Source organism: Euprymna scolopes, chromosome 4 (assembly GCF_053919585.1).
Source record: "Euprymna scolopes isolate OS-2025 chromosome 4, ASM5391958v1, whole genome shotgun sequence".
NCBI classification, from domain to species: domain Eukaryota; kingdom Metazoa; phylum Mollusca; class Cephalopoda; order Sepiida; family Sepiolidae; genus Euprymna; species Euprymna scolopes.
Genome location: NC_136485.1, coordinates 6113757 through 6128244, shown reverse-complemented (window position 1 = coordinate 6128244; position 14488 = coordinate 6113757). Strand labels below are relative to the sequence as shown.

Below are 14488 nucleotides of genomic sequence, written 5' to 3'. Positions count from 1 at the left end.
GAATCAGCATTTTAAAAAATTATTTTTTTAGTTGTATATATTGTATTTACTCTTTGAAGTTAAGGAGGGTTAAAAAGATTGGTGACACCTAGATGGTCACTTAGGCAAAAAAAAAAAAAAAAAGACACTGCGATTTCGACCCTCACTAATAAAACTGCTCTGAGTGACTTTTGTTCCTTTTCTTTTTTATTTTGCTCCTCCAATTCATTTGGATGCTTCATAGTTAAATGTTTTAACATGTTGGTTGTGGTCATGTTAGATGGTTTTGTTCCTCGCGATATTTTAATTTGACGGACTTTGCAAATGGCTTTCAACTCATCATCTTCATCAACTTCAAAAAGTTTCCATGCAAGACTTTTTTTGGACTTTGAGGCTATATTAGAAAATTCAGTTTATCTGTAAACAAATAATTTACTATTAAATTTTGTTTTAAAGCTAGTCACTTATTTGGATAATTAATTGAAAATAATCCGCTAAAAAAGACAAAAATATAAAGGGATGGGGCGGTAAATTGTACCAACCAGTAGTTAACAAAAAAAACTCATGGAATTTAATTTTTGAAACCAATATATAAAAGTTTACATAATGAAATTCAAATATGCATTTTCTTTTGAATTTTTTTTTGGTTGACTGTGTTCAATTCACACATGGTTGATGTGGTTCAATATTGCTAAACTATAAGTCTTAAAGAAAATTCTATTTATAAATACTTTTTAAAATTAAATTTTTTAATTAATCGTAAATATTATTTAGACATAAAAATTACTTGATTACGAAACCTTTTAAAAAATATATATTAATTTCTTTTTCGTTCGGCAAAAAACTGCGTCAAACACTTTTTTTTAATTTTCAATTTAAAATTCTAGAAAAAAGATTATATTATTCTGCTTTTAATAATCAAATTCAGGGTTTTATCTTTCTGGAGAAAAATTTTTTAAAAATAATGGATTTTATTTCAATGAAATTAAAAAAAAAACAACTTGACTAAATTGAATTAATTACCCTTAAATTAACGAAGGGGTTATTTAATAACTTTAGGTTTGGAAGAGATAGGTATGGGGTCGTTTTTTTTGAAACTTCAAAAGAAGCCGACTACTGTCAAAATTTTGCGAAATAATACGTGATCAATTTCATTTTAGAGATAGCCTTCTTTTAAAAAAGAAAAAAAAGTATATTGTTCTATCAAACCTTTTACTGTTTAAATAATTTGACTTTGCCCGTTTTATTTTAAGAAAATATAAGTTGGAAAAGCATTTTCATTCACTATTAGAAGATTTGTCAGTAAAAAAAACAGTCGCCAAAAAGATAAGCGTTTTTTTATTTTTATTTTTTTTAAATTTTTACTCGCAATGTAGAGCCCTGCATACTTCTTTTCAAGTTAACTCTTTTGTAGTTTTGATTACAATAGATCTGAATGAATGAACCTTGTAAGGGAGGGGGCACTAAGCATTGCCCTGTTAATAATGAATTTCTTTGGTTTCTTTTTATAACATGCTACATTTCTCTCTTGCAGTTAGAAATATCAGGAAATGTTTTTATTTTTTTCAACATCAGACTAAAAAAATCCTAATGAAGGAATCGAAAAATTAAGGTATTTTTTAACAATGCGATTCCGATACCTCCCAAAATCCACGATTCTTACGATTAACGATTCCGATTCATCGTCCCACCACTAATTATTACTATAATAATTATAAGAATAAAGCTGCTTGTGCAGTTTACGCACGTGTATTCAAATAGTATTTTCAAGTTAAATTTTGGGTTTGTATTAGTGTACATATAGATTCGAAAAAGTTGTTAAAAATAAAAATACATAACAAATAAATTTTATCAAAGGCAATAAAAGTTACTTTTCTACCTACCTGGAAATGTTTTTAGTGGTTTTACTCGCTTTAAAACGTGTGATCGCTTCGAAAAGCATACAATGTTTATCGATATATTTTAAAAAGAAAAATGTCGGCATGTTTGGTAGAAAAATTACTTATCTTGCCTTTGATAACATTTATTTGTTATATTTATTTTGACAACTTTTTCGAGTCTATGTGTACAGTAATACAAACCCGTCATGTAAATTATTTACAGTTAAAATGTTATAAAAAAAAAAAAAACTTGAAGTTTTAAAAATATTTCAAAGAAATAAATTACCGTAAACTGGGATGACACTGGCCACCCTGGGTGACTTTGATCCTTTTAAAATAAATATAAATTATAATAATAGTATGATCACTGAACTTTAAATATAATTTCCAGGTCCTATACGATTTCATAATTTTACAGACGCGTTGTGGTGCAACAGCAAATATTTGCTGCAGAGTTATTTACACATTTATTTATTTCTTTATTTTATTTTAATGGCTCAGTCACCCCGGGTGGTCAGAGTCACCCCATCTTACGGTATGCCCGGTGCTAAAATATTGATAATTCACTAATTGTTAAAAAAAAAAAAAAAAATGCCGTGAAAAATGCTTACTTTAAAATATTTGAAAATACTCAGTGAAAAATTTTATTATTTAAAAAAAAAAAAAAAGAACGGACTGAAAAAATATTACATAAAAATTGTTTGTTTTGCAATAAAAAAAAAAAAAATAAAATATTTGACTTTCTCCGATAAAAATACAAGTTCAAACACGAATTCACTTATGATATTTTGATTAAAATTATCCCAAATGTGCAATTATAATAATTATTATCCGAATGGAGAATTGTTCTTTCTCTTTAGAACATACATGGACAATCGGTAACACATATTGGTAGCCATATTTTTTTTATGTTTGTTAGCATGACCACGTGGTTGAATACCAGAAGCTGTCTATACATACAACCTAATTAGGAAGTGACGTTACGCTATCATATGCATCGGCCTTCTTTCTCGGTAGCCACGTATTAACCCCTGAACCCACAAACTACTTTCCGCCATGTTACAACTTCCGTTTACGCGCGCGCGTGGCAGCATAAACGACGGCTTGCTTCACCTAGCAAACTGCCTTCTCACATGGCGTACCAATCTTCCGTGGAAAATTTAAAATTAGCTGAAAAAGAAATAAAACAAGAAAAGGAAAGCACTCCAAGTTGGGGAGGAGGGGGGTAATTAAATTGTTTTTTTTCCTGGAACATAGAATTTTTAAATTTTCAAAAAGTACATTATAGCACTTTTTGTGTGGAAAAAATTACGGACTGACATTTTTTAATGACTTACAATTAAAGAAAAGTACTACAAATTGGGGGACCTTTTTTTTTTGTCTCGTGTAGTTTTTAATGCGGTTTACAAAAACATAAGCACCAAACATTTTTATGGTTTTCGTTCTTTTTTTGCGAGAGGGGGATTCAATTATAGAACTTATGTGGCTTAATAGGTGCTTCTGCAGTTTAGTTAACCGTTTTTCTGTAAGTAACGCACTGACATTTACCGATTTGAAGATTTTACTATTTACATTGGGCGCGTGAATGGGGGGGGGGTGTTGGGCCGCGCTTAGGTCAGATGGCTTTTCCCCCGAACTCAGAATGAGGTGGGACATAGGGACCCTGTCCGTATAGGTTAGCCTTTTTTTTTTTTTTTTTTTTTTTCACTACGAGATTCGTTCATTTTTTTCATTATAAAACTTGTATAGTTGTTAACAGGTGCTTCTGCAGTTTAATATTTCACAAACATTCTGTTTACATTAGGAGGCAGTGGAGGGGCGGTCGGTGTTGTGGCGGCCGTGGACAACACAACACCACCCGCCCCTCCACCGCCGCCTAATGTAAACAGAATTTTTGTGAAATATTAAACAATTCTTCTGCTAGGTTAATGTTGGTACGTTACTTACCAAAAAACGGTTAATTAAACTACAGAAGCACCTGTTAAAAACTATACAAGTTCTATAATTGAATGCCAACCTCGAAAAAACCCAAAAAAACCCTGAAGTATATTTTTGCAAACCGCTTGTGTAAGCTTACTGACAGTATAATTAGCGTCCTAAATTATGAAAAAAATTAACGAATCTCTTAGTAAAAAACAACGGTTTTTCGGGGATGCTGAAAACAAATATCACAGTTAAATTTGTTTTATGATCTGAATAAATTACTAGATGGTTAGAAAGTGGGTGCTCATTTTACATTAAATTTATATAGGAAAGTGATTCCCCCACTTTTTGGAAAAGTAATTTCTTCATATGAAAACTACTTATCTGTCCCAAATTTAAATGTGATATTCGTTTTCAGCACCAGCGAAAACCTTTAAAAGTTATCATTTTAAAGGTTTTGGAGTAGTTGGAAAGAAACTTGACGTTGATCAATAAAAACACTAAAAACATATCTAGTTAGAAAAGTAACTTACCTTGCCTTTGATAACATTTATTTCTTTTTCGAATCTATGTGTACAGTAATACAAACCCCAAAACAATTTTGTTTTACCTTCTAATTTGTTTAAAATTTACATTTTAAAATAATCATTGCGAGAATCTTATTTAGAATTCAATCTAATTAAAAAACAAAAGAATATGGACAAATATTGGTAAATTTTTACTATGTTCCCTTGCATTTATAAACACCCCAACCTTCCCATGTTAAGAACGGCTTTCGGAATAAATACCCCAACCTTGCAAGCTGTTCTTAATATAGGGTGGTTGGGGTGTTTATACTACGCTGGGGCAGGTTGTAAAAAAATATCCAAATCTTTTTGATATAAGTACTCATCACAGACGTAACTCGGCATTCGCTCGTCTTTTCCCAGAACGCTGAGTTACATCTTTATTTTTAACTCAGGAAACAAAAACATGGTAATGTCACTAAATAGCGTACGTGGGTGATACAAGAAAATACGTCTTGTGTAGGCATTAAAAATGTTTCTTAAACATCATTACATGAAAAGTCATTTCGTGTAAAAATTTAATTTATTTTACCCATTGAAACTCTAGAAATGCACGATTAAAATGTGTAAACATTGAATGAAAAATATTCAAGATGGCTGCCATCCATAGAAATTAAGTGGAAATAAAAGTTGTTTAATGTGTAGATTCCATAAACAAAGCTTTGGTACTTCACGGGGACCCTCCATTTGCGTATGCACTTTCACAGAGCAGTCATTAAAAAATAAAACCGTTTATGCAGGGTCCACGTCCCCCATGAAGTACCAAAGCTTCTTTCTTAGAACTGCACGCTTGTGGAACTCTGTTCCGTTTTCCTGCTTTCCAGTTTACAATCACGACTATTGTAATAATAGATGGCCGTGCTACAATATGGTTATCTGAAAGTCTAATGTAAACAAGTTCTTGATAAGCCGTTCCCTTAAGTAATCCAATTTACCAAGTTTCCACTATTAACGATTACTATGACATTTTCCCTTTGACCTCTGTACACTCATTAACCCTTATCCTCGAGTGGCCTCCGGATCTTGATAAGTGGTGACTCCTTTGTAAAAAAAAAAAAAAATTCTTTTCCTTTTAATTTCTTTTAATAACAGTTGTTTTATCTACCACTAGTTTCTCCCTCTACGATAGAGTTCAAAAAAGAGTTTCCAAGGTCCTGCAACTAAGCTCCAACTCCGGCATTATGCCATCTATATGTATGTACATACACACACACATCTATATATATATATATATATATATATATATATATATATATATAGCCATGTCAGTACTGGATGGGTGACCATTTGGGAATACCAGATGTTGTTTATAGAAGGACGTTGACACCTCCATGCAAGAACTACAAAAACCTAACATTGTCACCTGATGGAGATATAAAAGCAACTACCTGTGATATTCCCTTGACATTTGCTTCTTTGGAGAAAGCTGATCAACCTATGTTGAGTGAATGCCATACAGCAACAACAATGAATAGTAAAGTGAATATTTACCCCCAAAACTAAAAAACCTGCACAAAATATTTTTTTCATATTTAATTTGTGAAGATCTTTCAACATTTCTCGTTTTAGATCTAATGGCTGACCAAGTAAATGAATACAAGTTAAAAAATCCACCAACGGATGGCATTTCGGCTGTCAAGTTTGGCCCAAATTCTAATCAGTTCCTTCTCGTGTCATCATGGGACACAACCGTCAGACTCTACGATGTTGTCAGCAATACTATGCGGATGATGTACAACCATTCAAGTCCGGTGCTCGATTGTTGTTTCCATGTAAGTATTTTTTTCCTGTTTTTTTTTTTTTTTCTGTTTTCTCTTCTAATATTTAATTTTTCTTTTTGTTTTCTGAACTACAAAAACTTTTTTGCCATCTTCTCTTGCATAACGGATTTATTTGCCAAACATGATTTAACTTTTGATGGCATTCACTGAGAGTGGGTTGAGCCAGTTTTTCACACAGTGTCCCAAATGAACACAGATCACACACTACAGCGGCCAAGATAGTTATGGGCAGTTAGTACCAGGACCATCCCCGAACACTGTAGACCTGTGGACCGAATGTAAGTTCAATGTCAGTTTTAATGGTGTGTAACATTGTCTTCAACTGGCCTTCCAAACATCTTCACCAATCTTGGAGTGGTTCTAGAGCTGTTGTTTTGTAGACGAACTCTCCTGTGTTGCAGCATGCAGCACAGCCAAACCAACAAAGTCTCCTGTTTAAAAATGCTTGGATAAAAGGGATGATCTTGCATCTCGTCCAGCTTTGTATATTGGAGACAAAATGGTGCTAGCAGACTTACAGAATTCGGCAGAAGCAGTATAGATCAAACATTACCAACGTTTTAAGATCTGCAGCTCACATTGGCCAGCTCTTGCAGCTGTAGAGAAGGATTGTCTGAACAAGTGGCTGATAAATTTGGATTTTCGTGCCTCTCGTGATGTCGGGATTGAAAGTATGCCGTTGATTGCCAAACATGCTGCTGCAATAGAATTTGTTGTCTACCTTTTCTGTTAAATAATGTGTGTTGAATGAAGGTTGTTGTTGCATCTTCTTCCCTCGCTTGTATTCCATGTCGAACCGCATTGACCCATGTGCAACAGTCCAGAGCAAGTTTACGTAAGATGGTTAATCAATCACAATTTTATCGTTAAAAATTTATTTTAAGAAAAAAAGGGTGGGGGGTGACTTCTCATTTTAAAATGGATCCATTCTTTACTATTATTCGATTTGTTATATTATTAGCACTGCCTGGCATCGCTGAGATTATTATTGTTATCAAAGTGCAAATGTTTTTGAATACAAAATATGCAGAGAGAATGTTCAATAGCCAAGATGAATTTTGAAAGATAAAACAATCACGTTTTAAGTCGCAATGATAAACAACTTAGGAATTTAGTTTTATAAATAATGATGTAAATATGTGACAAAGATCAGGTGTCTGATTCTTTGTGCTATGTTGCAGATAATGACGTAGTTAGGGAAGTATTGGACTGTTAATTAGAGAAGAAACCAGTTTGAGTCTGAGAGTTGGAGTCTACAATCACGGAATTAGACGGCCTCTAAAACGCCTGGGAAAGCTATTGGGCGCAAGAATAGAAAAATGTGGACTACAATAAGTGTACAAACCCAGAAAAGGCGATCGAGACAGAATAAAAGGCTCGTATATGTAAAAAAAACTATGAGTCGTGTCTTGGTATTTTCTTTTGGAGAAAGAAATTAATTTGCAGCATTCACAAAACTAAAAAGAGAGAACAAGGTATGTGTCCATTTTACTGGTGTCCTAATGGATAATGGATTGGAACAAAGTTTAGCATCTATTCTGATGCTGCACATCATTTAGACCAATAGAGACATGATCTCTTTATTAACAAATTTTGCAAAAAAATACACATGCTACATAAAAAAAATAAATATTAAATATATCCCCCTTCTTTTTTAAAATAAACCTTTCTTTATATTAAAATTCAATCGTATGATGAAAAATCAAGCAACTCGGGTTTTCTTATCTTTGACTTAAAAAATTTTTTTTTAACTCTGTTTTACCTCAAACAAAGCATATTGTCAATTCGAACGTAACGGGTTACTATTTGAGATTGTGTCTAACAGGAGACTGGTAGAAGTTAAACAGCAAGATGTTGGTTCACATTACATTTAAACTTTTTGCAGGTTAGTGCAGTCAGAGAAGCAGGAAACGGAAGGAGTAACAAAGTCTGGCAGTCTGAGGGAAGAAACTATTAAAGTAGGTTTTCTGGCATCTAGGGGCCGCAATAGTGAAGAGATGGAATTTTGCTGCTTGTTGGGTTAGTTAGGAGTTTTTATGTCAAAAGTCAACTGGTGTCAACCCGAAGATGAAATTAAAAATAAGTTACGTGTCAGTTTTGTTCTAGCAGGAGAAAGTGACAAACCCAGAAAAAATTTCTCAAGTAATGAAGATGGATGAGAATTCAGATGTGGAGAAAGTTTATTTGGATGTTGAAGCTATTGAGGTTGTCTGGAAGTTTTGTTACCCTTTGGTGGTAGCAATAAGTGGGACAGATTTCAAATCAGTTTGCATTCTGGAGATGAAGCGTGTTCGAGATACGTGTATTTTAATTTTTATGTTTAATTTCAAATGTTAATAACTACATTCTATTTCAGTACTTAATTTATATTTTTATTTCCTGATTGTTTTATTTAATGATGCCGTTTTCTCGTCATAAATGTTTATTATATCTACCAAGTTGATTTCATGAACAGGTTAGGAAATTGTATTCATTGTTAATTCGTGAGAAGTGAATCTATCACCATACTTTCCCTTTAAAATACACGCCAGTGAGACTTTATTAAGTACGATACTCAATAGATTTTTTTTTTTTTTTAAAGAAGAGTAGAGAATGCTTTGTGGAAGCGTTGTCGACAGCTCCCGTTACTCTCGCTTCTCTTCATTTGTCACTCAGTCCTTATTTTTATAATGAGTGATTTTTCTGACAAGGAGAGAAGAAAAAGCTGTATTCTAGGTTGGCAGTATTTTGCGTGAACAGTCGACAGAGATGTCGGAAATTTTCTGTCTATGTCTATCCTTGTAGCCATGTCACTAATAAGGGTGCTGGAGGTAAACGTTTTATCTGGGCTGACGTTATCCGCCTGATAGTCAGGGACCCGAACCTTGGATTAACCACTAAGGAGGCTGTCCTATCAGCAGGTGCAAAGTACTGGGGCTGCTGTATTGTCATTTGGTGAATGGATTCTGTACCATGCAGTAGCTTCTGGTGGGGCCTCTCGATGCCATATTAGTGGGTAATTGTTACGGTTTTATCTTATGTTCTACAGAAACAAACATTCTTTGTTACTTTTCTCTCTTAGTTTCCCCTCTCTGTCCTGCTCTAAGCAAGTTTGACGACCTAGTCCACAAACTCCAAAATTCCATCATGACAAGTTTCAATAAAAAATACACGATTAAACCCGGATCTGAAACTTCCAACGTAGACCCCCACTACCATGTCTCCTTCTCCAACATCAGGGGTCTACGTTCTAACCTTCCAGAGGTTGAAACCCAATTACAGGAGACTAAACCAGACCTTTTATTTTTAAGCGAAACCGGAATTGGACAGACTATTTCCCTAAATGAATTCGTAATTAAAGGATACTCTAACTTAACTTCCAAATCTGACCCCCAAGATCGCCATGGGCATGGAATATGTGCCTATATAAAGATGGCTTTCCATGTGGTAGGGACATCTCCAGAGAAGATCCTAACTTACCCTATATGTGCTTCTGGGTGGCACTAGCTCACACTACCGCATTTATATTTACTCTCTATCGCCCCCATAACAGCAGAGTTACTATCTTTAAAAGCATATCTGAGAAAATTGACCAAGTTCTATCAGCATATCCTTCAGCTAACATTCACGTATGTGGAGACTTCAATGTTCATAATGTGGAGTGTTTGACCCACTCAAACAAGACCGATGATGAGGGGAGGTTCTGTCATGATTTCTCCATTGCTTATGACCTCACTCAGATTGTTCATGAACCCACCCGTGTGCCCGACAATGACGGCCAATATGCGAGTCTCCTAGACCTTCTTCTCACAACTTGCCCTGAATTATGTTCAGTTTCCGTTCTGTCTCCACTTGGATCTTTCGACCACTCAGTTGTATCAATTAAGATAAAAATGAAATGTAATAAGATGTACCTCTCCATCGTACAGTATATCGATACACTATGGCTGACTGGGATAGTTTCCGTACATTTATATCGGATCTTCCTCTGCGTTCAATGTTTAAAAGGATGTGTCGTCTATAGTATCAGACCTGCCGGAATGGTTAATTGTCGGTATAGACCATTTCATACCCTTGAAAAAGTTCCAGCAAAAACCTAACAGCCAGCCATGGTTTTCTCCAGAATGTGCTGCTGCTATTGCGCACAGAAATCACTTTTTCCACTGCTTCCAACGTAATAGATGTATGGAAACTAAAGCCGCTTTCAGGACTACCAGCAATCATTGTAAGAAAGTAATAAAGAATGCAAGAGAGTTATATGCTCAGTCCATCAAGTCCAAAGTAGCTGAGCAGCGGCTTGGTTCCCACCAGTTTTGGCAAATAGCAAACAGAATCCTGAACAGAAGCGGATGCTCTATCCCAACTATCATCAATGGACCTGAGTTAATCTCGTCAGCATCAGATAAAGCTAAACTCTTTGCCAAGAACTTTGCAGCTAATTCTGCCCTTTGCGACCAAGGCCGCCAACCCCCAATATTTCCTCCTGTATCAGAAAACACGCTATGTGATATACAAATATCTGTAGGTGATGTTGCCAAGCGAATCAAAAACCTTGATTCTAGTAAAGCAACTGGCCCTGACGGTATTCCAATTATAGTACCCAAAAGACTTCAACCAGAACTAACGCCCATACTTGCAAAACTGTTTAAACGTTGTCTTAAGGAGAATTGCTTCCCATCACCCTGGAAAATCTCATCAGTATGCCCTGTATTTAAGAATTCAGGTGATCGTTCATCCCCCCTCTCAGTACAGGCCAATAAGTCTCCTGTGCGTCATAAGTTGCTGGAATCTGTGTTAAATAGAGAAGTAATCAACCATCTCAACAAAAATAACCTTCTTAGTGACACACAATATGGTTTCCGTTTTGCTAGATCTACAGCAAATGTGCTTATAGTTATATCTCATAGGATTAGCAAATCTCTCGACAGAGGCAACCTTTCTAGGGCAATTGCTCTTGACATATCTAAGGCCTTTGATAGGGTATGGCATAAAGGTTTACTTTACAAGATCTCCAGCTATGGTATAGCTGAAAATGTCTTCTCAATTATTAAATCATTTCTCTCTGATAGATTCATAAAAGTAGTAGTTGATGGACAAAAATCTGAAGCTCACAGTATAAATGCTGGAGTCCCTCAGGGGTCCATCCTGGGCCCAACTCTTTTCCTGATCTACATTAACGATCTTCCAAATCACATCCTTACATCATTCGTAGACATTTTTGCTGACGACACTACCATCTATGGTAGCACATCTAAGACAGTAAACGACCAAGTTCTCTCCTCTGATCTTGATCACATTGTACAATGGGGAAAGGAGTGGCTGGTTACTTTTAATGCATCTAAAACCAAGCTTCTATCTTTACATCATCAATGTTCTGATCCCCATCTGGCATCAATTAAAATGAATGGCTCTCGTCTTGGGGAGGCCTCAAGTTTTGACAAGCTTCTGGGCTTGACCTTTACTCCTGATCTTAAATGGAATACATACATCAAATCTGTTGCGAAGGCCGCTGGAAAAATGGTGGGATCCTTCTCTCGATCCAGTAGATATCTCACTGCTGATGCAATTCTCTATCTATATAAGAGACAGATACGTCCAAGGATGGAATACTGTTGCCACATATGGGTAGAAGTTGCTAGAAAAGACTTGTCCTGCCTTGATAGAGTTCAAAATAGACTTCGTAGCCTGGTGGGAGATGTCCTTTTTTCTTTGCTGCAACCTCTATCTCACAGAAGAGATGTTGCAAGTTTGTCTGCTTTATCGTTATTTTTATGGAAAGTGTTCGACTGAGCTTCAATCTCTGGTCCCCCCTCGCCAAACTTTCACAAGAAACACTCGTCTAGTTGAAAACACTATCAATAATTCCCCCCCATTTTTTATCTGTGCCTAAACCTAAACATAGATTCCATGATCAAAGCTTCTTTCTTAGAACTGCACACCTGTGGAATTGTCTTCCGTTTTCTTGCTTTCCAGCCGTCTATAATATGGTTGTCTTCAAGTCCAACGTGAACGAGTTTCTGATGAGCCGTTCCACATAAGTTAATAAATTTACCAAACTTTCATTACTATTGATTGTTATATTGTCCTTTTGACTAATGTACACTCTTTAACCCTTATCCTTGAGTGGCCTATCGGCCTTGATAAGTGTGACGCCTATGTTAAAAGAAAAAAAGATGCTCTTGTGATTGTAAGAAATAGCAGTGAATTGCGTACGTTCACAGAACTTGTTATTACAAACCAGTAGAGCGTTATCACTGTAAACCGATGGAAGTATCTATTAGGCATGTGTATGCAGTGTGATAATGTATGGAAGTGAAACCTGGCCATTGAGGGCTGAGGACATGTGTTGCATGGAGAGAAATGGGAATAATGTGATGGATATGTAATGTGAATCTTAAAAGGCAGCATGTAAAATGGATGTTGTAACGAATATAATGATGATGATGATGATGATGATGATGATGATGATATTACTAATAAAAAACTTGTTTTTGTTTAAATTGTTGTCAAAAGTAAAAAAATTGTTTTTTTTTCTATTTAATGTAGGATTCGGTTCATGGTTATAGTGGTGGAATTGATGACACCTTGAAAATGTATGATTTTAATACGAGTACAGGTACGTATCGATTTTATTTGGTACTGTTGAAACAAAAGCAATACAAACTTTCTTTTGTCTTGCCACAAACCCCATGATCCAATCCGCAGAATCAAAAATTCTCCGACTGATCTTTACTCTTGATCTGAAATGGAACACATACATCAAATCTGTTGCCAAGATTGCTGGAAAAATGGTTGGATCACTGTATCAGTCCAGTAAGTATCTCAGTGCTGATACAGTCCTCCAGGTTCAATGGAGTACTGTTGCCACATCTGGGCAGGAGCTGCTTGGCACACCTTATACTGCCTTGATAGAGTTTAAAACCGGCTTCTAAACCTAATAGGTGATCCTCTTTTCTCTTCCCTGCAACCTCTTTCCCACAGAAGAGATGTCGCAAACCTGTCTCTGCTCTATCGTTATTTTCATGGCAAGTACTTGACTGAACTCCAATCTATGGTACCCCCTTTCCAAACTTTAAAAAAAAATACTCGACTAACTACAACCACTATGATTTCTCTCACTCTCTTTCTGTGCCTAAATCTAAATGCAGATTTCATGAACAAAGCTTCTTTTCCAGAACTGCCCACCTTTGGAACACTGTTCCGCTGGCCTGCTTCCCGGTTGAATACAACATGGTAGTCTTCAAATCCGATGTAAACAAGTTCTTGTTGAGCCGTCCCCAGAAATAATCAACCAATTTACACTATAAACAAACTACCTTGCAATCATTAGCCCTTATCTTTGGATGGCCTTCAAGTCTTGATAAATGCTGACTCCCAAGTAAAAAAAAAAAAAAAATGTTTCCTGATAGTTAATATTTATGAAACTTCATTTTTTATATTTTTCAGATTTGTATATGCGTTACCTTTTTAAAAATTATAAAGTAACGAATTGAGATGAATTTTAACCACTTTTTCTTTTTAGAGACAATTGTTGGTAAACACGATGCTGCAATTCGTTGTGTAGAATATTGTCCAAGTGTGAATGTTGTTATTACCGGAAGTTGGGACCAAAGTGTTAAATTATGGGATCCTCGTTCACCATGCAGTCCTGGAGGTCTTGCCCAACCAGACAAAGTAAGTCACTCTACCAGCAAATCCTTATTTGATTCAAACTTAGAATCAGTCAAAGTTTTTTATTCTTCACTCAAAAATCATGCTTATTAATTTGTCGTTGTACCCACTTAGCGTTGCCTGGGTGTACTTTTACTTGCAGTTTTTCTAAACTGTTTTTTTATTTTCCTTCAATATTCTTAGTGCATCTTTACACAACATTCTGATACACTAGGTACATGTTCAGAGAATAACCTGATTTTTCCGTGGATGTTGTGCCATCGTATTCAGATGGCTTGTGTAAAAAACATGATTGTACCAAATATTGAATTTCAATGAAGAAAAACATTAATACAATAAGAAAATAATTTTTAAATCGGTCTACAATAAATTGCATGAATAAATATTTTTTTTTTTTGTAAAAGAAATGTATAGCAACAAATGAAACATTTTTTGTTTTTTGTGAGAAATGTTACTATTTTAAGGAGGGTATGTTTTGGGTGGGGAGAGGGTACGAAAAAGATTATTTTATGATAAAATGCATTTTTTTTTATCTATTTTTTTTTCTGTTAAGTTTAGTGAGTAAGATTCTTTATTTCTGTTAAGGTTGGGGGTAATTCTTTTTCTTTTTCAAGATTGGCTGTAAGCTATTTTTAAAGAAATGTTTTATTTCCAAGGTTAAGGGGTAAGCTATTTTCTTAAGATATTTGATTATCTGCTGGTGATTTTC

General features: G+C 35.1%; 1 protein-coding gene across 1 annotated transcript in view; it reads left to right on the top strand.

Annotated features, from left to right (window-relative positions):
* LOC145266511 (mitotic checkpoint protein BUB3-like) overlaps nucleotides 1-14488 on the top strand; it is a 45714-nt gene that overhangs the window by 16310 nt on the left and 14916 nt on the right. Inside the window, exons 2-4 of the mRNA XM_080122248.1 lie at nucleotides 5918-6120; nucleotides 12655-12724; nucleotides 13631-13782. Coding sequence (XP_079978374.1) covers nucleotides 5923-6120; nucleotides 12655-12724; nucleotides 13631-13782 — 420 coding nt within the window. The 5' untranslated portion in view covers nucleotides 5918-5922. The remainder of the gene's footprint in view (nucleotides 1-5917; nucleotides 6121-12654; nucleotides 12725-13630; nucleotides 13783-14488) is intronic.